Below are 22,966 nucleotides of genomic sequence, written 5' to 3'. Positions count from 1 at the left end.
TACATAAAACCGCCGCGAAGTACACTTGGCGATGAAAAACATTTTTCCCCTCCTTGTGGCTCCATTAATAATTTATAAAATGGCTGCCTGGGTCTGGGCACCATTTAGGGCCACTTGGGACTTGTACGATGGGGAGAAAATGACGACGACGAGTACGAACAGGGGAAGAGTACATTTGATGCCTGTGACTTTGATGTTGGAGTGCTTTTTGTGATTAGGTGCAGGACAGTACAGTGAATCCAACATTATGGCTTATTTTCTATTACTCCGGTTGAACACAACCCAACCTTCCCGGCCTGGTCTTGCCTATTAAGGCAATCCAACAAAAGGATGTGATTTTTAGTCTTGTGCATGTGGACCATCTGGCTCATGTTTCCGTCTGGGACAGAACATTTGGAAGGCGTGATGTCAAAGCCTGGAGAGGATTTGGCAAGTGATTTGGGGTTGTTAGGCATCTCAAGAAAGAAAAAGATAGGACAAAAAAAAAGGAGAGTTAAAACAGTGATTGCTGTGGCACCGTGAGAGAGTAAAAAAAAAGACAGTTTAACAAATTACGTACCTTTGTTTTGTCTACCTATATGTCAGCGACATACACTGATGGAGTAATTAAAGAGTAAATTTGAAAAAAAAAATACACTTGTGCATTTGTTAAAACTGTTAGTATGGCCTGACAGTTGTAAAGTGATCTTGAGGGTTGAAAAAAATAATAATTCTGTTAACCACAATTTTAGTTGTCAGTTGTTCTTTTATTTGTGTGTCATTTCTGAAACCATTTTCACCTCAAAATTGCCATTTGATGGAAAAATAAAGTGGTTCCAAACAGAATAGAACAGCAATACCATGTAGGCTGAAAATTGCCACTTTAGCAAATTGTGGGGAGACTGCAAACAATTTGAGGTGCTATTTATATTTACGATTAGGATAAAATGCTTTCAGCAGCAAGGTGGTCAGTACATCCACCTCAAATTTCTGAGATTTGAAGTTTGAAATCTTGGCTGCAGTCTTCCTGTGAGGAGTTTACTTATTCTCCTGTAAACAATTGACACCTCCCGCTAAAAAATGTTCATGAATGCTTATATTAACCCTTTCATGCACCCTGTAACCTGATGACATGATAAGCTGTTCACTGTAGTAACCGCTGTCCCTAAAAGGGTTAAGAGTTGAAACTGTAAATATACCACAAACTATGATTCAACATCACTTTAAATTATTTCAAATTTATTTGACCACATTAGGCCTGAAAATCAGTGGATTCCAGATTATTTCATTTTGGGGGGGGGGGGGGGTGCACTGGAAAATGACCAAAATTCTCCGTAACTTTAACTCACAACCCAGGTTAAAAGTAGCTCCTCCCCACATGCAATGCTTGTCTCTCACTTGATCGGCATCATTTCCATATACTTCCTTCACAGCAATTACTACTTTCCGATTTAGATAGTGTTGTGGCAGCATCTTGTGGTTATTTTTGGACATTTCAGAAAAAGTACCAGGAAAAAAAAAACACATTTAGAGGAGTTTTTCAGCAAATAGCAGGAGATAAATTCCAGAGTGTATTTGTGAATATTAAATAGCAAACATGTAGGGTGAGGGGGGGTTACTGTACTATAGTTGCCCTGCTATCATATTTCTTTATAAATCAACACTTGTACCTGGAAGGAGGCACTTATCTGAGAACACATTCTAGATTTCAAACATAAAAATAAATGTCATTACATGAATGACTGCAAACAATTCTTACCCCCCCCCCAAAAATAATAAATTTGATAAAATGTCCCATTAATCACCATATATCATCATTCTCGTCTGAGTAGAACATCCCACCCTGCATTTTCTCTGGTGTAATACATAATCCGATGTGAATATTTTTTCGGCCAAAAGATGGGAGAGAAGCAGGGGCATCTGTGTATGAGCAATCACCAATTTTTTTTAAAATTCATTTGGCTCATTAAATACTCGGTTAATGTACCGGTATGTTATATTGTGAATACAATGCAAATTATCCACCGCAAATGTGAGTCAAGTTTAGGCAATTGACATAATGCTTATGGTCGATTAGCACTAAAAATTACTAGAACTTTGTTGAAGAATTATTACTTTTTGCTTATTCTACATAGACATTTTTATTAACCTCACCTATAAATTACCTGGCTCATCTGTTCTATTTAAAAATTAAATGTGGCCCTTGACCACAAAAGATACACATGGTTTATCTATTTGGACTTGGCATGATAATTTACCGAATTGGGCTCAGGACCAAAAAACAGGAACAGTAATAGAAATGGAAGATGGAAAATCCAGCGCATGTTGTGCCCACGATGTGTTCGCACTTCACATCCTTGTCTTTTTTAACACTAGACATCCTGTAACACAAGAACAAGTATTTCTGCTTTGAATAATAACTTTGTCACCTTCATAAACGTCATTCCATCAAAGTGTGGATGAGGAAGTCACCAAACTGGCTCTCGAACGTGGGCGAATTTAAAAAAAAATAATAATAATAATTATCTGCAAAAATTTTTTAGGTACAGTGCAACCAAAAAAGTTTCCGCATTTTTGACTTGAGGGGGTGGAAGTGTGCAAATCTACCCCACGTTGGTGACACAAAGCAATGCTGCCAATGTGCTGTTGTCAACTCTGCCTACTGTCATGCCTGAGATCTTGGTGCACTATGACACTCCACGGTGTACTTTTGGCTGCAGCGTTGCATCCTCTTGCATTCCTTATTCCCGGCATTCTCAACTTTACGGTTCCAGCGATCCCTTACGGGAAGGAGGGTGAATCTTTGGAGAGGAAGATCAAATGTGTAAACGTAGGGCGCTCGTGACGTAATAATTCACTTTAATTGTAGACACAGGTGGGTAGAAGTTATTTCTGCTAATTCAATCTGTGTCTGCTCACCCAAGCCGTATGTTAGTGAATATCAGGCTAAGGGGGAAAAAAATAAGCAACCAAACCACAGTATTGATCAGGTCATGTCATGAGCTCAAATTGAGTCCAAAATAATCTAGAGTTTACCCTGGCCACATTTTGTTTAAGTGATTCCCTTTCTATGTGGAATGGGTGTTTGCCGAACTGGAAATAACACAAGAAATTTTAGTTTGAGGTACGACTGCACGTACATGAGGGTTAACCCTCATGTTCCCCCGCCTACATTTTTATGCAAATTATTTAACTTAGTTAAAATGATCTGATGTTCACTTCATTGATGTTAGCGGGCAATTCTGAGAAAGCACAATGTTTGGCACCATTCCGAAGAAACCTGTTTAACTTTTAGCATAATCTACTGAGCATTGGAATCAACAATGAATTAGTATGTGGTCCGCATAGAAAACACATCAAGACGGCTCTCTCTCTTACAGCTACGGTCGGAATACCAAAGACAATGATGAAAAGTAGTGGGCTAAGACCGGACCCTTGATGGATTCCAGATTTACTTGGAAACTAACTGCTTTACCCGTGATCAACTTCATAAGGTGCTCTAATGCGCAGAATCAATGCCCACCTCACAGGGTGCTTTCTATGCTTTACTTAGAAACCCATCTGAGCCACGAGCTTTGTCATGTTTCATCTTAGGCTATGTTGCCAGGGGTTCTTTTACGAATTTTAGTATGACTTATGACGCCAAACCTCCCTATTTATCCTGATTTGGAATTGATACTGAGTCGGGTTGACTTGCCCCCCCCCCCCCCCCCCCCCCCAGAAGCTAGATTAACAAAACTAAATGAAGGTATTCAAAATCATAATTCATGTTTTTATCATGGTTACTTTGGATTTAACTGTAAATCTGCACAATGTCATGTGATCACATGTCCTGCCTCAATAAAGGTAGCTGTTGTTTTTTTTTTAACAATTGTTTCACTGTTGTCGTAATGTGTTATGCAACACATTGCAAGTATTTTCTATTTCTAGCGAAGAAACGCGACATGACATAACCAAAGTATCACATCCTTATATCTCTATGAAGTCATTCTGCGCTACACGTGCGACATGTCTAAATTGAAACTGAAACAAGTACAGTGGTACACCCTGAGTTGCCTGACCGGTTTGTGAGTCAGCGGGTTTTATCAATGGTTTGCGAACCTTTAAAAGCCCCCCGTTAAAAGAGCATTTTGGGTGACCGCTCACACACACACTTACAAACGTTTGTGCGCTTGTGTGTGTCATGCTCCATTATATTGGCTAGCGGAGCCGTTGCCGTGGGAGGACGTGCATGTCTGATGGACAGCAGCAGCAGCAGCAGCATCAGTGGCAACAGCTGGAGTCAGAAGACAGAAGACAGCACTTCTCTGCCTCATGATCGACGAGATGTTGAAGTTGACTTACTGACAACCGCAGCAAAAGCAGGAGAAACTTCATGACTTGAGGCAACAAGGCTCAGGTAACAAAGCTTTCACATGATTTTTAATCTTTTTTCCAACATCCAAAAAGCCCAAAATATGCCTTGCAATGTCAAGAGTCTTCCTCATCTTAAGCTGTAGGTCTAAGATTTACTTCCGTTTTGCCTCGTGTGTTATGCTTTGGACTCATTCTCCATGTTTTTCACTCTTGCTTTTTCTAGAATATCCTTGACTCCTGTTTTAAAGGGTTGCTTTCTTCTTGCCATCATCGCTTAAGTTCTCTCCTGTGATTTTCTCATGGTATCGACTTCACCGATTCATTCATTCCTGTCCCACTCTACTCGCTTTGAGATCTCCTTAAGAGCTTCCAAATAAACATTTGCTTACCTGTGGCATTTGTCTGGGATTAACGATATTTTGCACTTGGCCTATTAACCTTTTTAGTCCGAAAGGTCCAAGTACTTTTGGAGCCCCTGAAAATGGGAGGTACGCAAATGGCTGTAATCACTAAATGGCAATTGTAACCATTTGGGAAAGCTATTAAATTAAATCCTAAATTACATTTCGGTGTTTGATTGTAAATCAGCTACGGTGGTTTGTTACTCCATTTGCCATATGTGGCACAGTTGCACGCTGTTATTTTACATTTTCGCATAGTATTGATGGTTCCTACATTTGTGCCAAATAGACCTGGCAAAATGCGAGAAAAAAAAATCTCTCTTCCAGATTTCACGCCCCACAATGTCGGCCAGTGAGAGCACTGATCTGACTAGCTGGAAAGAGGCCACGCCCACCAACATCACCTGCGTCGAGAAAAATCTGTCGGTGGCCACCTCGGTCATCTCCATGACTGTCGGTATCCTCTCTAACAGCCTGGCCTTCTTCATTCTGCTCAAATCCTCCAAACGCATGCCACTGAAATCCAAAGCTCCCTTTTCAGTTTTTGCCACCAGCCTAGTGGTCACGGACCTGCTGGGCCACCTGGTAAATGGCTCCGTGGTCATTTACGTCTACAGCTTGCACAAGCATTGGGAGACGTTCGACCCCCACGGCAGAGTGTGCAACCTCTTTGGCGCAACTTTGGTCTTCTTCGGTCTGAGTCCGCTGTTCCTGGGCAGCGCCATGGCGATAGAGCGCTGCATCGGGGTCACCAAGCCCTTTTATCACTCGACCGGGTTAGCCTTCCATCACATGAATAAGCTGCTGTCTGTCATCTGGTTCCTGGCTGCCCTGGTAGCTGCGCTGCCGGTGGTGCTGAGCAAGTCCTACAGGGTCCAAAACTCCAGGAGCTGGTGTTTTTACAATTTGGACGAGCCCGACGACTGGCTGGATGTGTTCCTGCCTATGCTCTTCGCTCTGTTGGGCTTGCTGGCTCTGCTCTTCTCCATCGTTTGCAACACGGTGACCAGCTGCTCCTTGCTGCTGTCCACGATGCAGCGCAAGCATCACAGCAGAGGAACGTCGTACCACGTTGAAATGATCTGCCAGCTGATGGCCATCATGCTGGTTTCCTGTGTTTGCTGGGGGCCTTTACTGGTAAGCAGAATGACCCTAGGGAAGTGTTTTCCATTGCATGTATATTTTGCCTTAGGACAAACAAAAATCACGGCACACCACCAAATAGAACCCCCCCCCCCCCCCCCTCCTCGCCCCATGTACCTTAATAGGCTTCAGAGTCGGGGGCAGGCACTGGCCTCATTGCATGAGACAGAATCCCCCCCACCACCACCACACACACACACAAAAACCTGATTGCATCAGGGCTCTAGGATAGTGTGCTATAATTCTTGATTTTTGGGTAAAAGCATGTCACACACATTATTAAGACATTTTACATTCTACGATGTGTGTATGTTGGGGGAATGTTAACTCTCCTGTTAACGTTTGATTGTTGAGTATTTTAAAAATGTTCATGAATCAATGTGAGCCATTCCATGTTCAACTATCGTAAATAAAATAAATGAACACACCGCAACACCATTGCAAACTCATTTCATGAAAATTATTGTATGCGTAAATATTGGAAAATATCAATGAAATTTTATGGGAATGAATGCAGAATACTTTATAAGTATAAATTAGATATTTCTCCACTCAAATATCAACAAGAAAATCTTGGAATGTGGTTTTTGATAACGAAACTAATGCTAGAATATTTACTTTCTAATCATACACAGCTATAACATCATCAGAATGTTAATAATTTTGCATTAGGATGGATTCATTGCGGCTTCATTTGAGAGTGAATAAAAAAAAACCCTACTACTATTTATCCACTATTATTTCATTTTTCCTATTGTATTGACTGATTTATTATTTCTTTTATGTATGACTTTGTACAGACCTGCGTCATCCTGGCCTCCAAAGGCGATTATAATCCAGCATCTGATACACTGCTGTTTCTGGTGCGCATAGCCACTTGGAACCAGATCCTGGACCCCTGGGTCTACATCCTGCTGAGGAAGGCCGTGCTGAAGAAATTCTATCTCATGTTACAACGCTGCTGTAGGTCCAAATCCCGGAAACCGGTGCGCTGGCAGCACAGCTTCCTGCGCAGCTCCAGAGACTCCAAGTTTGGCCCACCCGCGTGCCTCTTTGACGGCATACTTGTACAAAACACTCACATCAGTCTGTCTGATGACTCCAAGACCGAAGTGCTTCACGCGGTGCTGTCTGTGTGGAAGAAAGGCTGAAAGAAAGCGGGAAGATATATTTAAGGTTGACAGAATATTGTCATCGTGAAAACAATTAGTATGTGATATAGATGGCATAACCTGTGTCAAATCATGTATGTTACAGTTGGGTGTTTTGTCTCACGGTTTCACTATTATATGTGTGTTATTCTTTTTGAACGTAAATTTCAGACAAGGGCCTGTTTGTGGATCAGTAGTTTGGAAGCTCATCGCAGGTATTATTAAATGTCATATTTTGTCTTTGTGTATTCAGGCAGCTATTGTTGTCAGTATGAATCCATTTGCACAATGTGAAAAGCGTTCATATACATCGGGGTCAATAATTAAATATTAAAATGCGTATGTAGTGGGGGTTACATTGAAAGATGGTCAGGTCTACCCGCATAACAATCGGGTATATCGCGATAGGGTGGACGAAAAAAATATGTGAACACCAATTACTGTGAGATGATTTGTAAGGCCAAACAGTGCTTTACGTTGACATCCTGGAACTTGATTTATAGAGCACGTCGCTCAAATAAAGTGAAAATAATTAAATTATTTTTTTCCCCACGATATTCGTTTGTTGATGTAATACTTCAATCAGCCAGGCGATGGAAGTACCGTTTACAAACGCCTCGAATTCGTCGCAACGAGGAAGAGGATAAATCCACATCCATTTGTGACTAATAAAAACGTCTTCCTTATAATTACTCTACATCTTTTTTTTTAACCACCGCATGCCTCCGTGGAAACTCGAGCAGGTTTGAGAATGAAACGTTTACAATGTTGGACCTAGTGCCGTGAAGCGTAGGAGACGTTTTCGTGTGTTTTGTTTTGTTGTTGTCGTTCTACACTGAGGCGGAGCTATTAGCTCGCTTCATGTCGCGTGTCTTCCTTAATCCTCATTCTAACAATTGGACATTCATTCGCATAATGTGTACATTTGTCGTTTGGTTTCAGTTATGTGTTGTCTTACCGCAGGTAACGAGATGAATCAGGAAAAATTGGCCAAACTTCAGGCCCAAGTGCGGATAGGAGGAAAGGTAAGTGCGAACCCGGAAGTGAGTCAGTCCAGTGTTTTCTAACCTTTATTGAGACAAGACACACAGTTTACATTCTGAAAAAAGATACATAAGGCTCACCAAAAGCCTATAAGAATTGTGATCTTGTCTCAGTTAAGCCACAGCTTTAATTACTAAGCGTGAAATCTGGGCCCGTTTAGGTGAAACAAAGCTATGTGTTTATTGTATGAATGGCAACAAAGTGGATGCACAAGTAGATTGCACCTTCTGCCATCTAGTGGAAAAGTTTATGTCGTGCTTGTCACTCCATACTCGTGTTGTTGAGGGAAAAGATACATTACTGTGAATATTTTTCGAACCATCCATCCATTTTCTGATCCGCATATCCTCACAAGGGTCGCGGTTGTGTTGGAGCCTATCCCAGATGTCTTCAGGCAGTAAGATGGCTACACCCTGAACTGGTTGCCTGCCTCACAAAATAACAGTGTTCCAATTTGCAATACACTTTCTTGTCACAATACAATATCTATATACTGGCCTATTAATACAATTTAAACAAAATTGTTTTGAAATATATGTCATTAAGTCCGGGTAGCAGTGGATTTACAAATGCGGTGTGGTAGCCTGCTGCCTGCTTGCTGATTTTTCTAACTCAGACCGTCAAAAACATTTTGTGTGGTTTCAGGGTTCGGCACGCAGGAAGAAGAAGGTGGTACACAGAACTGCCACAGCAGATGACAAAAAGCTTCAGAGTTCCCTAAAGAAATTGGCTGTCAACAACATCGCTGGGATTGAGGAGGTGAATTGGTCCGAGTGCACGATGTGGATGTGCAGCGTTTCGTCAGAGGATTTCTGTATTTCCTCAAATGGTATCGGCAAATAAATTAGTAGTTAACGGTTATTGTGGCGTCCCAACTCTCAGGTCAACATGATCAAGGACGACGGTACGGTGATCCATTTCAACAACCCCAAAGTGCAGGCCTCGCTGTCGGCCAACACGTTCGCCGTCACGGGCCACGCCGAGACCAAGCAGCTGACCGAGATGCTGCCGGGCATCCTCAGCCAGCTGGGGGCCGATAGTCTGAGCAGCCTGCGAAAGCTGGCCGAGCAGTTTCCACGCCAAGGTGTCGGTCCATCTACCCGGATGATATTTATTTCTTTACTTTTCTTTCCAACGTGTAAAAACACTTATCTGTACATTCTACTCCTTTATCGCGAGGCTTGTTACCGTTTTCAACCCCCGCAGATGACGACACAACGTAAAAATGTCGTTCAGTCACTCGTGGTTAGCTGTTGCCGTTTTAAATGCCTGAGAAAAGGATATAGCGGCAAACCAGGAAGTCAACGCGTGGTCTTTCTTATAAGGCGAATCAATTGATGGTTTTGGCTATAGGAAGAATTTGTGGTGAATGTGTCGAACATTTTTCCATCTCACATAGAAAAAAAAAAGTCAAAATGGCTACGATATATTGTTGACAGTTAGAAAAACAACAACAACAAAACCCCTAATTTATAATTTTGGAATTGTAATTCATAATGTGAATCCTTTGGATTCTTTCACTGAAATGCTGTTTTTTTTTTTCATTCTTCATTTCAGCACTTGACAGCAAATCTCCAAAAGTTGAAGACATTGAGGAAGAGGATGATGATGATGTTCCAGGTATTCTATTTTCTTTTTTTTGTAGTTTTATCCGTCGTTTAAAGGATCGAAAGCTGGTACGCACATGCCAATTTGAACAAATCACCCAGTTTTAAATTGAGTGTCATCCCACACGTGACGAGGGGGAAAAAAATGACCCACTGCTCTTGTGGTGCGTGTGGTTGCATAAACGCCCGACACAACCAGTTGCTCCTTTGCTCGTGTCCAGCAACTGTTTTTGCTAGCTTCCTGATTGGCTATCTTTATATTTTACGTGACAATCACAGAGTAGAATAGTCCGGCCCTACTCCATCTTCGTCACCACACACCTAAAGATTTGCTATCGTAACTATTGAACTGGTTCAACATTTACGATTGTTGGCTCTGAGCGAATTGGGGGAAGATTTTTTTTTTCCCCACAAACATGCCCCCTTCCACAGAGGAATCGCCAATAAACAGGCTTTTGCTGACATTAAAAGATAATGCTCAAATTCCACCGAGGATATCAGGATTTTTGTACCCCACGTAAGTTGGTTTAGCATTATCCTGTTCACTGTTATTGTGTATGAAAACGATTTTCTGTTGTTACCGTGCAGAATTGGTGGAGAACTTTGACGAAGCCTCCAAGAATGAAGCCATTTGACGACTGAGCCAAAACCCATAAACACTCGGCAATGTTTTCACTTCTAATCATCCAGACATATCAGAATGGACGCGCACACACGCACACACACATTTATGCAACAGAGACGCTTTCTTTTATCACATGTCCAAGCCGGCTGAGTGGCTTTTAAAACAAAATATGAGCTTCTGTTTTTGCCATGTTGTTCTAAATGTCTTAACGTGTTGATTTGTTTGTTTATGAAATAAAATAAAAGAGGATTAACATTTTTAGAGCCTGCTGTCCTAATCATTGCGTCAACATTTTGAGAAGGGAAGTAAACAATCATATACGTACTGAAATAATGTTTGCAGAAGTGTGCACACCTGCTTCAGAATTAAACAAACACACACCAACTCATGTTAAATGAGTTAATTGGCAAACTTTACCTGCCACCATTTAAAGTGCCTGATTAAGCCCAAATAAAATTCTGGTGTTCCAGTAGGCTTTTCCTGACTTTTTTTTTTTATTGTATGTGATCTAGCAGAACGCGAAAGCAGTGACTCCTATTTGAACGGTTGCAAATTGCTTCTGCGTTGTCTAAACGCTGTTCTCGCAGGAAAAAAAGTAGCTCCTTTCCAAACATTTTAGTCCCCCTGGGGACCCCTTTTTGAGGACCCTACTTTAGTATTACGCAAACTCCAAGCAAGATCTGCATATCTGGTTGACGTTAGTGCGGAAGCGGTGACGTCACGCCAGCTTGACGCAATAATGGCCCATTCAGCTCGAGTTTCCTCCTTTTGATGAGCTGCGGAGAAACACAAGGGAGGAGGGGGGGGGGTCTCTTGAGTAGAGAGCCAATATCCCCCCCCCCCCCCCCCCCACTTCCTTCCCCAGCCCATCACCATCATTCCTGCTGCTGCTGCTGCGACTGTCTGTGATGTAAATGCAAGACCATGTTGAAGTTGTTCTCCGCGCGGGACGACGACAACGAAAGGCTCCTGGGGGGCATCGCAGAAGGTGAGAAGGAGACAATATATATTTTTTTTCTTCTTCTGGTTCCTTTCCATGCATGCTGGCTTTGAATGTGCGTCACGATGACGAGGACGGTGATGACGTTAGTGCGTGAAAAGCGCTGATGCAGCATTTAACTAAACGATCCGATCCCCCTCCCCGTTTCCATATTGTTGATCCAAACAAAAATCAACGAATACATAAAAATGAAAAATAGGAATAAATGAAGTGTCCCACCGGCTTTCGCTAACTCTGTTGGACGAGTGTCGCATTGGCGAGCTCGGCGCGTTTCTAGTCGGATTGAACTCAATGCGTCACACAACCTGCAGCAAGAGTGACACTTTCCGAATAGCCGAGCTGGGAACGCGGCGTTAATACATCTTTTTGGGATTTAATTAGTGCTGCAAAAAACACGTGCAATTGTCATATGGTCACAAGGAAGCATTTCCCCTCCCCTTTGCCATGTGCGTTAGTGGTGTGTAGTCTGTTATCCCGCATGCAATTTGACGTAATGATGAGTTAATAAAATAAGGAAAATGCCTCGGTTTACGACCGAGTGTGTGTGTGTAATTTTTTGACGATCTTTCAGACGGGAGAACTATTCCGAAAACGCATTTATAATCCCGTAGGAGCTCAAACTATTGCAATTACTCATAATACTTAATACCAATCTCAGGCGTACCAATTGTAATCAATTGTAATCGTAACCGTGCATCCGGCCAGCCGTTTTCTAACCAGGTTATCCTCACGAGGGTCGCGGGCTTGCTGGAGCCTATCCCAGCCGTCTTCTGGCAGTAGGCGGGGGACACCCTGAACTGGTTGTCAGCCAATCGCAGGGCACCACAGTTTCTTCATTTTAATCACAAGCTCAGTTCTTATCTCGTTGTAAATTCAATCTTCATGTGAACCGCTATTTATTCTTAATTTTGAGATTGACCTAATATCGGTGGGATTTAAAATTGAAAATGTGTTCATTGTAATCTTAACATAAATCTCATGCCTATGTATGGCATCAATTGAAATATTCATCATAATGTCTTATTAGTAAATTTTAGCCATAATTTTACATTTGGATGCTAAACTTCACCCTAATCTGTAATCTTAATCCTGAATCAAATTTGCACGTGTGCCTTGTCGTTCATTTTTGCTGCAGTCTTGCTTGCTAGGCTGACATCTTTCTACCCTTCGGAGGTGACTTTTGAGGTTGCTCGTGCATCATTTCTCAAACCTCCCAAGGACGACCTCCAGATGATTCAAGACATGTGCTTTAATGGCCACTTTGTGAGCGTGTACCCTTCGCCCCTTTATGAACAGTTATGCAACTGTTCTATGTGTGTGTGTGTGTGTTTAAGGCTTTAGCACAGATATTTGTGTAAAAAAAAAAATCCTAAATCAAGTACTTTAGTAAATGTAAAAATAAACTATAGACCCCAAGATGTACTTGAATACAAAAGTAAAAAAGATTTATTTTTTTTTACCCATCCATGATCCGAGCTGCTTATCCGCACGAGGGTCACGCATGGGCTGGAGCCCATCCCAGGCGTCTTTGGGCAGTAGGCAGGCTACACCATGAACTGGTTGCCTGCCAATCACAAGAGACACATAGACGATCAGACATCCACGCTCATAGTTCACCTGCCATGCGTGTTTTTGAAACGCGGGAGGAAACCGGAGTACCCGGAGAAAACCCGCACAGGCACAGAGAGAACATGTAAACTCCACACGGGAAGGCTGGAGACTGGACTCGAACCCCGGACCTCTGCACTATGAGGCAGGTGTGCTAGCAAGGCGGTGGTGCCACCCTACCCTAGATTACTGATGATTCATTCTGCTGATACCAGCCGGATACCAGCCATTGATACTTAAATATCGGACACTGAGTAAATCCACCTCGCCATTAGTTGCCACTACACTGCGCCAATTTGCGCCATCAGCGAATCATAATTTGCGTCAGGAAGAAAGGTCTGTTTCGATTTTTTTGTCGTCATGTGAAATAAAATGCGATATATCAAAAGTACTAGTGCTATCGCGATACTCTGCATTGAGGACTACTCTAGAGTGAATGCTCATCCTCAATCTTGTTTGCTGGAGGATGTAGCAGGAGATCGACAGGCGGATTGGCGCGGCATCTGCAGTGATGCATCTGCTGCATCACTCTGTAGCGGTGAAAAGAACTGAGCTGAAAGGCAAAGCTCTCCATTTAATGGTCAATCTGCATTCCTACCCTCACCAATAATCGTGACAGAAAGAACAAGCTCACGGATACAAGCCGTCGAACTGTATGTCTTCTGCGGCGCGGACCCTGCAAGAAAATGGATGGATGGATGGCATCTGTATAGATTTTCAGTCATCCGGGTTCTGGTAATCTGCAAATGTTGAATCGAGGCAGTTGGGCTCTTCTTGTTCACTGAAATTCCCTAGTTTTTTTTTTTTCAAACACACTAAAAAATGCGATTAGGCTAACGATAACGATTTCCTTAAAACAGATGAAGGAGACAACCCATCCCTCGGTGAAACTAAGCTGCCCTGGCTAGGCAGATCTTATCATCCCCTGGTGCTCAAAGATGCAGGAGACATGTCCAAATCGGGGCAAGTCAGATCAAAAGTCTCTTCTTCCAAGTCCTCCGCCGATGAAACGGTCACGCCGCCTCCTTCCAACATCCTCCACATGGAGGAAGGTGGCTGCATGGTGACTCCCTGGGTCGAAGGCCAGGGCAAGAAGCCTCCGGGCCCTCCGGTTCCGAGTCTGGCCCAGGAGGACAGGAAGCTCAAGACCTCCAAGGAGGACTTTGTAATCGAGGAGAAGGAAATGGAGGAATCCGAAGACCTCCAGAATCATCTTAAAGATGTTGTCTCCAATGGAGGAGAAGAAGAAAAAGCCTTCGCATCCTCTCCGGTCTATCCCGACAATGAGTCCGGACCGGTCGACATCCTGACCAAAGATCGAGCAAACGCCTTGGGGGAGGTCGCTCCGGTCTGGATCCCGGACGCCGAGGCTCTCCTGTGCATGAAGTGTGGCGTCAAGTTCACGTTTACCAAACGGAGGCACCACTGTCGCGCCTGTGGCAAGGTGAGGCTCACACCGCGCCCCGGCTGGCGTTTCGAACACTTTTGAAGTCATTCAATATATGTGAGCATGCGCATGTGTGTGTCGTCAGGTGTTTTGTGCACTTTGCTCCGGCCTGAAGTTCAGACTTACACATCTGGACGGCAAGGAGGGGCGAGTTTGTGTTTCCTGTCATGCAACCCTCATTAAAAGTGAGCCACTTATGTTTTTATTTTCTCAGCCGACTGTCTTTTTTTTTTTTGTTGTTGTTGTTGTTGGTCTTTTTAAAACGGCAACAACAACAACTGGCATCTTCCTCCCAGGCACGTCACCGAGAGGGAAAAGGAGGGTCTGGTTCGCAGACGAGCTCCACGTCGACAAGCAGTCCGAGTCCGCCCCCACAACGCCCGTCGGAGGACACGCGTTCTCACTATCTGTGAGCCGAGCGGCGCGAAACGGGATGGCCAAAGGGCCGGCGGGGTCGCCGCAGCTCAGGAGAGCCTCCAGGCCACAAGGGGGCGCTGATGTAGGATCAAACAAACCAAAATAGCACAGTTACTGCTCAATGTTTCAATCTATTGAAACGGCGCTCCTCTCCTTCTTTCAGGAGGCGTGTGCTCCTCGACGGTGGGGAATGTCCACACTTGTGAACACCTCGTCTAACCTGATCCCGCTGGAAGGCCTACCACCTATCCTCACCTCCACAGGAATCAAAGGGGGTACAGAGAACACCTGTATATTCTCGATTCGTATCTCACTTATTCACCTATTAACATTTTTTTTGGCTGTGGTACAGAGGCTCAGCCGGTCTTTGAAAAACTCACCCATGTTTGTGTTTTTGTGAAGAAAAACGCCAAAAGATGGCGCCAAAGGACTGGTTCAAAGAGAAGTACTGTAATGTCAAAGTGGTCCAACTCAAGTGAGATGCTAAGAGCTGCAAATGCTAGGGAGGAGCTAAATTTAGCCTGGGTCGTTAGCGGACTTATGGAGAGTTTTCACCGGCACGTTCCCGATGCGCCCTCCCCCCAAATCAAGTCATGTGTAAATTATGTCGAGATGATCTTAAAATATTAAACCGCTCTGGGACCACAGTTTGCGATATATTTACAGTTTCCGTCAGTGGTTCTCAAACTTGTTTTCCTCACAACCATGTGGTGTCGAAAAAAAAACATAAACATTAAGCCCCTATCCCACTGAGCAGCGAACTTTTGCGAGTGATGGCGAAAACATTCTTTGAATAGCTGAAACATTTTAGGAGAGGGTCATCAATTACTGGCGGTTTTTGATGATTCAACCTAGAGCTTGGTCGCTATCCTCCGCAAATAGAGGGGGGGGGGGGGGGTTTCTTTACAGCACAGGTGTCAAACTCAATGCCCGCGGGCCAGATCTGGTCCGTGACATCCTTTTATGCGCCCCGCAAAAGCAAATTAAGCTGGTCAACTCCCATGATACTTGCTAACTGTGCCCCAAAATTTCAAATTGACATCTGTAATAGATAATGTTGAGATATTACAAGCATTTTCTTCTGTTCTTATAGTTACAATCGTTGAACTATTATCCTTAACTTCTGATTTCAAAAGAATTTTCCCATCAATTTGATGTGTACTGCATAATGTATACATAATATGCGAAGATGATTAAGCATTTACATGGTTTCACCCTCCGAGAGAAACTGTAACCACACCGTAGCCCGCGGCAAAAATGAGTCAGACTCCCATTGGCTCTACAATTTTGTCTCAAAACTTGCCCGACCTTGTGGCTCAAGACAGTCCAATTTCACAGTGATTTATTCTCAAGCTGCGTGAATATTTTTTTGGAGGTCCTGCAGATAAGGCCAATGTCAGAATAATTACAGCTTTGGGTGCCCTTCGCTTGCTCAGATTACACCGTGGAGGAGCGTCCCTCTGAGATGCTGCTCATCCAAGAGCTGGAGAGCGGCCGCTCCAACCCTCTGGTGTTTGTCCTCAATGCCAACTTGCTCGCCATGGTATCGATGGTCAATTGTAAGTTGTTGTTTTGTTTTGGGGAGGGATTCTATTTATGATCCCTCGCTGCACCCGTTTGACACTTAATGATCATTCGACGTGATTTTGGGACAGACGTGAACAGAAAGTGTTGGTGCCTGACCACCAAGGGGATGCACGCCGTGGGCCAAATGGAGGTGGTGGTGCTCCTGCAGTGTCTGCCCGAGGAGAAGAGCTTGCCCAGAGACATCTTCAGTCATTTCGTTCAGCTGTACAGGGACAGCCTCACGGGTGAGGTCATTTCATTAGGTACCCCTCCTCTTTCTCATGACCGTAGCAATCCAGCTGTCTGTATAGGCCCATATGGCAAGTAAAGGAGGGCAATTGACAATTCCTCATCTGATATTTTCTATCCCGGACTAGTAAGTCCTTGAATACAGCATTCCACACAATTTCCCTGTGTCTAACAACTCTGAATCTTCTGTACTCTTGGACGCTGGCAGGGAAGGTGATCAAGGATCTGTCGCTGTCCCTGTTTAGCAGCCGTTTTCTGGGAAGCGATATGCACGCGGGCTTCTTGTTTGTCCGACCCACCCGTCAGTCCCTTCAAGGTCTGCCCCTGCCCAGCCAGCCGTACCTCTTCGGTCTGCTGCTCCACCGGGCCGAGGTGGTCTGGGCCAAGACGTTCCCTTTGCGTCTCATCCTGCGCTTGGGTGCAGAGTACCGATGTGAGTTCTTTGTCTCCAACTCTATGTCGGAGCTGGCCAGACCTCCATGGGGCAGGATGCAAAATTTTATTTTGGGGCCTTAATTACACTTGGGGTCCCCGTAGAGGTCGGCGATCCATATTCAGATGCTTAGGTGACTCTGTTGCTGTTTTCACCGAGCTTCACTTTCACACATTCTTCTGTTCTCTCTTTCTCTCTCTCTTTTATATTTTGCAGTTTACCCTTGCCCTTTATACAGCGTGCGCTTTAGGAAGCCTTTGTTTGGGGACATTGGCCATACAGTCATGAGGCTTTTAGTGGTAAGAAAGAGTTGTGTATTGTTGAGATTTGCCACATTTGGGGTATCAAATTCGAAAAAGTCTAATTGGTTTAGTGGGGTTTTTTGATACTTAATTTATCCAATACTATTTGACATTTTTATAGGTGCATCCCAGTAAACTGCAACACAGTGGTGCCTTGAATTTCGAGTACGGTAATCAAATCAACTTCCACTTGGAAGTACCTGTATACACAAATGCCATTAATCTGTCCCATCCAGCCCCCAAAACAGCAAAAAAAAAATTTTTTTTTAAATTGATAGCGTGTTCATAACGGGAAATAGCACTCTAAAATATTTTTATTAAAACATAAATAACATAATTAAATAGAATGTAAATAATTAAATAGTTTGTGAATCATAATTAATTGATTGCAGCTCCTTCTGGTGTCTGTCATGCAGACACAAATGAAGGCTTTCACAACCACAGTGAGTGAGTCATTAACTGCAGTAATGTTAATCATTTTCCGCAGAGGATAAATAATCGATGCCTGTGAGTGCCACATGTGTTGCTGCACAAGTTGTGGTGAATTATACATCGCTAAATTAAAGGGTTGAACACCACCACATCCATACTTTTCTGGACCATAATTAGCCCATCAATGAATTTTCAAATTATTTTTGAAATAACCCAATATAAAATTGGGTTTTCAAATTATATGTCAGCATTAAGCAAGTGAACCCGAAGACCAAGTTAAGTGTATTAATTTTGCATTTAAAACTCAAAACAAGAACAAACATCAAGCAAAGAAGTGTATCTATCAAAGATGTTAATCTGTGGAATAATTTCGAAACTGACCTGAAAATGAGTAAATCGCTTGCTGAGTTCAAAAACAAATTCAAAAAAATTGTACAAACAACCTACATCAATCAGAGTTAAAATGATAAATTCTAAACATTAAATATAATGATAAATCAGAACTAAGTTGATAAATAGAGAAAGGTATTGAAATACCCATTATGAATACAAGAGAAAATTGACACAAGAGTGCCAGGGTGTGGATTTATATAATCCCGATACAAACCAAAAGTTGTAAAAATATCACGGTTAAGGTAAAGTATGAGCCTTAATGGAGACTTCTTTCTTCTTACTTTTTTTCTTTTCTGATTGATATAAAAATGATTTATTAGATATAAACACATAACAGGGTAGGACTAGATAAGTTTTTTACTTCTTCCTACTCCCTTGAACATAATAATTGTGTTGAATGAAGACTGATTTCTTTCTTTTTACTATTTTATCTACCTTATTTTCTGTCAAATTATTACTGTATATGTTTTATGTTCAATAAACAACAACAACAACAACAATTTCCCCACTTTGCAACCATCCCTCCATCCTGTGCAGGACTTTAGGAATTTTCGTTATAGTCTCCCAATGGTGCCGGGGCTCACGGTGGATCTGGAGGCTCATAAGACCCGCATAAAGATACAAACTACCGCGTACAACGAGGTGAGCTGAACGATTTGCAATGTATTATTTCGAAAACCTTTTTATTCACGATGCACATTTCCTGTGACGTCAGCTGACGAAGGCCATGAACAAGTGCAACGAGCATGTCCTGGCCATGGGGGCTTGCTTCAACGAGGAGGCCGATTCTCACCTCATCTGCGTGCAAAGGGACGACGGCCAGTACCAGACGCAAGCCATCAGCATCCACAACCAGCCACGTAAAGGTAACCAAGCACACCTCCAATGTTGTTGGAATTTTTTGGGGTCGCCCACCGTGCCGCCCACTTCTGGTTCGATTCAATCTCAAAGGCAGATTTTCTCAAAATAATAATTATAGAAAAATTCTTGATGGATTGGAAGGAATCTGATTTTATCTAATGTATTATTATTTCTATTTTTATGTTTTTAACCCTTAGTTTATTAGGAGGTAACACCGAGCAAGAAGAGTGAGGTCACTGGAAAACGAAACACTTAAAACTCCTTTTATTAATGACACCTACCCACTTATAGTTTAATGTTGCAGCTCCTAGACAAAATGAGCTACATTGTTGTTGTTTTTTGTTGTTGTTTTTTTGCGTACACTTTATTATTTTCTTTAAACTCACAAACGATTACAAGCACATCTCGATTCGACGCCTTGCCTTCTTTTCCGAATTCGACTCGAGAGGCGTTCAAAGACCGCCACAGAAAAATGTAATTTAACGATAGATTCAATGGCACCAAGAAATATTTTTTAAAATGCACCAAAACTGGAAATAGAGCAAAGAAATCACAAAATAAATTCTACGGGGGTGTTTGTGAACACACAACAAAGGAATGATTCTTTTAACATCAACATAGACGATTCTGAACCAGTCCAGACTTACAATAACCCTATCGTCCCAACCATCGACATCGCTAGGTATAAAAGTTTCCCTCCCCTGGGCTACACATAACCGTGCTATTCGTTTATAAAAATGTTTAAAATCCTATGCTTGTTTGTCCCTTTTCTCAATTTCCCCAGTGACTGGCTCGTGTTTTTTCATATTCAGCAGTGCACTGAAAGCAACTGCGGGTTACTTGGCCAAATCCAGCATCGTCGAAGGTAACATCGTCCACGACAAAAGCGGAGCTGACTTTACCAATTTATTCTTTTCATTAACCCGCAGTCTTCATCTTTGTTAACATATTGTAAATGTGTGTGTGTTTACTCGAACAGCCTGTTTGGCACTGTCTGTCAATGTTGACAAAAGAGTATGTATACTGTACGTGTCTGTGTTTGTTGTGCGTGTGCGCGCGCACGTGTGCCCCCCACCCCCTCCCCAGATGGATTAATGGTGCATATTACCCCGGAGACGATGGCAGAGCTGCGCAGGTCGCTCCGGGAGATGAAGGACTACGCCGTCAACTGCGGCCGCGTGGATCGAGCCGACAGCCAGGAAGAGGTCGTTTGTGTGCAGTGGGTGGAGGCCAAGTGCGCCCTCAATAAAGGGTGGGGCGCCTCCAGCTGGTTGGAGTTGATCACTCTTTTATCCAAATCTGAATTCATGCACAGGCTAAAGGCCCTGTTAATTATTTTTAGGTTGACGGTTTTACAGTACATGCTAGAAATCATTAATGGGCTTGCAAATTAGCACTTCTGCCTCACAATTCTGAAGGCCGAATCTTGTCAGCACTTTGGCTGCATCTATCTTACGATATCACAGGCAACTGTGAACTACTGGATGTTGAACTTACTTGAAGAGTTAATTCAGACAAAAGTAACTTGATCTTGTGGCATCCCGGTGCCATTGAACTAAGTTGAAGTGAGTTGAGGAGCACTTGTTGAGGTCAACGTGGTGCTGCTTCAGCGTGTGGTGCCAAGGAAATGAAATGTTGAAGTGAGTTGAACGGCTTTCATTTGAAAAAAGTAGTGCTTTGGTGCCCGAGAAAACTGTGAAAATAAAAACATGCAGTTAGGGTCATTGAACACTTCTCCGTGTGCTGAAGTTTGAAGTCTCAGCAATTCCTTTGAAGCATTTTTTTTTGGAAAGATTCTCAAAGTATTTCAAAACAATGATGAACAGCAATAGTAAAGAGTTAATAGATTTTTTTTTTTATTGTTTTTGTTCACAGGGTTTTAAGCCCCATTGATGGTAAATCCATGGAGTCCATCAGCAGTACAAAGATGTTCCAGAAATCCGAATACAAAGAAAACGGGAAGATTATCCACTGGACAGAAGTATCTTTGACTTGCTGTGAAACCATTACAGTGGTACCTCTACTTATGAAATTAATTGGTTCTGGAAGAATTTTTTTAATGAGAAAATATTGTAAGTAGAGACGCGTTTTCCATGTAAAGCCCCTAATTCGTTCCAAGACCCCACAAAATTCAGACATAAATGTTTGCTAAAGCATAAAAATGGATCAAAATATGTAACAAATACATGTTACAATTAGGCTATTGCACAATAATTGAGAGTTGTGCAAAAAGAAAAAAAACAAAGAGTTTTTTACATTATCTTGCGGCGTTTCATAACTTTAAAATTTCGTCTGAAGAGACGTTCGTGAGTAGAGCTACCACTGTATGTAGATATTATTTTTACTCCTGGAAGGTTTTAAATGGATATTGTGTGCAGGTGTTCTACCTGCAGAGAGTCGAGCCCCCAAAAGGAATGGCAGCCAACATACCAGAACACAACCGGCTGACGGAGCGCATCGCCCGGGCCTTTTGCCTGGCGCTGTGTCCGTACCTCAAACTCCTCAAGGAGGACGGCATGGCCAAGTTGGGGCTGCGTGTTACCTTCGACCCCCAGCAGGTCGGTGTGACACTACATTAGGAACATGTCTGCATTCCAGTAAGAGTAACAAAACATTCCGACTTGACAAAAATAATATTAATGTTGACTTTTGATTGGCACTGTCAGAGAGGTATTTGTTGAACAATGTTTATTGTTGTTGCACTTCATTGTGTTATACTGACAACTGGTTTCCAATAGTTGTCTTAATCAATTCCACGAACAGGATAACATACCTTGAGAATGACATCTCAATATGGTGAAAAAGAATTAAAAGATGATTTTATTCAACGTTGGAGTCAATCAAATGTTCAATAAAGGGAGCGTATAAAATGAAGATTTGAAGTTAAGATAAGATATCCTTTATTTGTCCCACACTGGGGAAATTTACAGCAAGTTCACGTGTGTTTACAGTTTTGAATTATTGTTGTTATTATTTGCTGTTATATTTATTGTTCGTAATTTCAGGTGGGCTTCGTGGCAGGCAGCAATGGGCGCCCACTACCCCCTCAGTACTTGAACGCCCTGGACAGCACGCTCATTCCCGTCATCCACAGCAGGGGGCGCAAGAGAAGCGACGAGCCCATCGTGATGGAGCTCATCTTTTACATCCTGGAGTTCATCACATAGAAAAGTACCACAAACGCTGACAACTAAGCGCATCTTTGACCCTGAAAGTCATCAGGACAATCCACTCATGAGGTTTCACTCGTGGCGGTTTTCTGACCTTACACCGCAGCGACGTGGTGTGTCAAATCAAGAAAAAGATCAAACTTTAGTAACAACTCCACGCCTTGTGTGGAAAAAACCCCACAAAGTAACTTTAACATGAGGGCTAGATTCTTCCCCTGCTAGTTTAAATGAAATTGAATGGTTTAGTGAGTAGTGGATGCACATGGAATGAATGCCTGAATGATGTCTTGAAATGGAATGTTGCATTTAATTATTTCAGCCTGGAATTAAACTTTGCAATGAAAACGACTCGTCTCTCGATATGGGGAAAGATGGTTGCAGAACATGTATATGGATGTGTATGTATACACACTCCCATACATAGAAAAATCCCATCCCAGTACATATTAAAATAAAATGGGTGGGGGGGACACTTGTCCCATTATATCCCAGTGAAAACGACTCACACTCACACGCTTGTTCTGCCCCCATTCAGAAAGACTCCCACTCCCGTACTGCTCCCAATGTGGAAGTCTGTCACCCCCCCCCCCCCCCTGCACAGGTGTCAAACTCAGGGCCCGGGGACCAGATCTAGATGCATTTTATGTGGCCCCCTCCGAAAAGAAATCATGTGTCAACTTGCATGACCCTTGCTAAAAAAAAAAATGTACCAAAATGTCAAATTGTCATGTGTCATAAATGATATTTTGCAATAATTTTGTGACCCTTACAAGTAATAATGC

At 42.7% G+C, this 22,966-nt stretch overlaps 3 protein-coding genes across 5 annotated transcripts; all 3 read left to right on the top strand.

Moving 5' to 3' along the window:
- Positions 1–4,097: 4,097 nt before the first annotated feature.
- On the top strand, positions 4,098–7,494 carry ptgfr (prostaglandin F receptor (FP)). 2 transcript variants are annotated; one of them, XM_086116130.1, is made up of 3 exons: positions 4,098–4,378; positions 5,064–5,873; positions 6,680–7,494. In XM_086116130.1, exons 2-3 carry the CDS (start codon positions 5,079–5,081, stop codon positions 7,028–7,030), a joined length of 1,146 nt encoding a protein of 381 aa, XP_085972256.1. In that variant the 5' UTR covers positions 4,098–4,378; positions 5,064–5,078; the 3' UTR covers positions 7,031–7,494. The 2 variants fall into 2 exon arrangements, with proteins under 2 accessions (XP_085972256.1, XP_085972257.1); XM_086116131.1 differs by lacking the exon at positions 4,098–4,378 and having other exon boundaries at positions 4,571–5,873.
- A 158-nt stretch (positions 7,495–7,652) lies between these two features.
- Positions 7,653–10,567, top strand: btf3l4 (basic transcription factor 3-like 4). The gene is made up of 6 exons (XM_086116132.1): positions 7,653–7,773; positions 7,994–8,055; positions 8,720–8,833; positions 8,957–9,158; positions 9,632–9,694; positions 10,270–10,567. The coding sequence occupies exons 2-6, from the start codon at positions 8,002–8,004 to the stop codon at positions 10,314–10,316; spliced, it is 480 nt and encodes a 159-aa protein (XP_085972258.1). The 5' UTR covers positions 7,653–7,773; positions 7,994–8,001; the 3' UTR covers positions 10,317–10,567.
- A 590-nt stretch (positions 10,568–11,157) lies between these two features.
- On the top strand, positions 11,158–22,532 carry zfyve9b (zinc finger, FYVE domain containing 9b). 2 transcript variants are annotated; one of them, XM_086116348.1, is made up of 16 exons: positions 11,158–11,294; positions 13,775–14,358; positions 14,447–14,546; positions 14,658–14,860; positions 14,942–15,053; positions 16,215–16,337; positions 16,434–16,589; positions 16,802–17,026; positions 17,243–17,325; positions 18,691–18,795; positions 18,869–19,019; positions 19,799–19,879; positions 20,101–20,266; positions 20,890–20,995; positions 21,393–21,572; positions 22,020–22,532. In XM_086116348.1, the coding sequence occupies exons 1-16, from the start codon at positions 11,231–11,233 to the stop codon at positions 22,179–22,181; spliced, it is 2,601 nt and encodes an 866-aa protein (XP_085972474.1). In that variant the 5' UTR covers positions 11,158–11,230; the 3' UTR covers positions 22,182–22,532. The 2 variants fall into 2 exon arrangements, with proteins under 2 accessions (XP_085972474.1, XP_085972476.1); XM_086116350.1 differs by lacking the exons at positions 20,890–20,995; positions 21,393–21,572; positions 22,020–22,532 and having other exon boundaries at positions 19,994–20,250.
- Positions 22,533–22,966: the final 434 nt, after the last annotated feature.

Source organism: Hippocampus guttulatus, chromosome 7, assembly GCF_054856545.1.
Source record: "Hippocampus guttulatus isolate MCC_2025c chromosome 7, RoL_Hgut_1.0, whole genome shotgun sequence".
NCBI lineage: Eukaryota > Metazoa > Chordata > Actinopteri > Syngnathiformes > Syngnathidae > Hippocampus > Hippocampus guttulatus.
Note: the sequence above shows the minus strand (reverse complement) of the source record. Positions and strands in the feature narration are given on the sequence as shown.

Coding starts and splice junctions, on each gene's coding strand:
- ptgfr (XM_086116130.1), top strand. CDS start 5,079: ATGTCGGCCAGTGAGAGCACTGATCTGACTAGCTGGAAAGAGGCCACG. Junction 5,874..6,679: donor TTTGCTGGGGGCCTTTACTG/GTAAGCAGAATG, acceptor GACTTTGTACAG/ACCTGCGTCATCCTGGCCTC.
- btf3l4 (XM_086116132.1), top strand. CDS start 8,002: ATGAATCAGGAAAAATTGGCCAAACTTCAGGCCCAAGTGCGGATAGGA. Junction 8,834..8,956: donor ACATCGCTGGGATTGAGGAG/GTGAATTGGTCC, acceptor CCCAACTCTCAG/GTCAACATGATCAAGGACGA. Junction 9,695..10,269: donor GGATGATGATGATGTTCCAG/GTATTCTATTTT, acceptor GTTACCGTGCAG/AATTGGTGGAGAACTTTGAC.
- zfyve9b (XM_086116348.1), top strand. CDS start 11,231: ATGTTGAAGTTGTTCTCCGCGCGGGACGACGACAACGAAAGGCTCCTG. Junction 14,861..14,941: donor GGCCACAAGGGGGCGCTGAT/GTAGGATCAAAC, acceptor TCCTTCTTTCAG/GAGGCGTGTGCTCCTCGACG. Junction 19,020..19,798: donor CCACAACCAGCCACGTAAAG/GTAACCAAGCAC, acceptor CAATTTCCCCAG/TGACTGGCTCGTGTTTTTTC.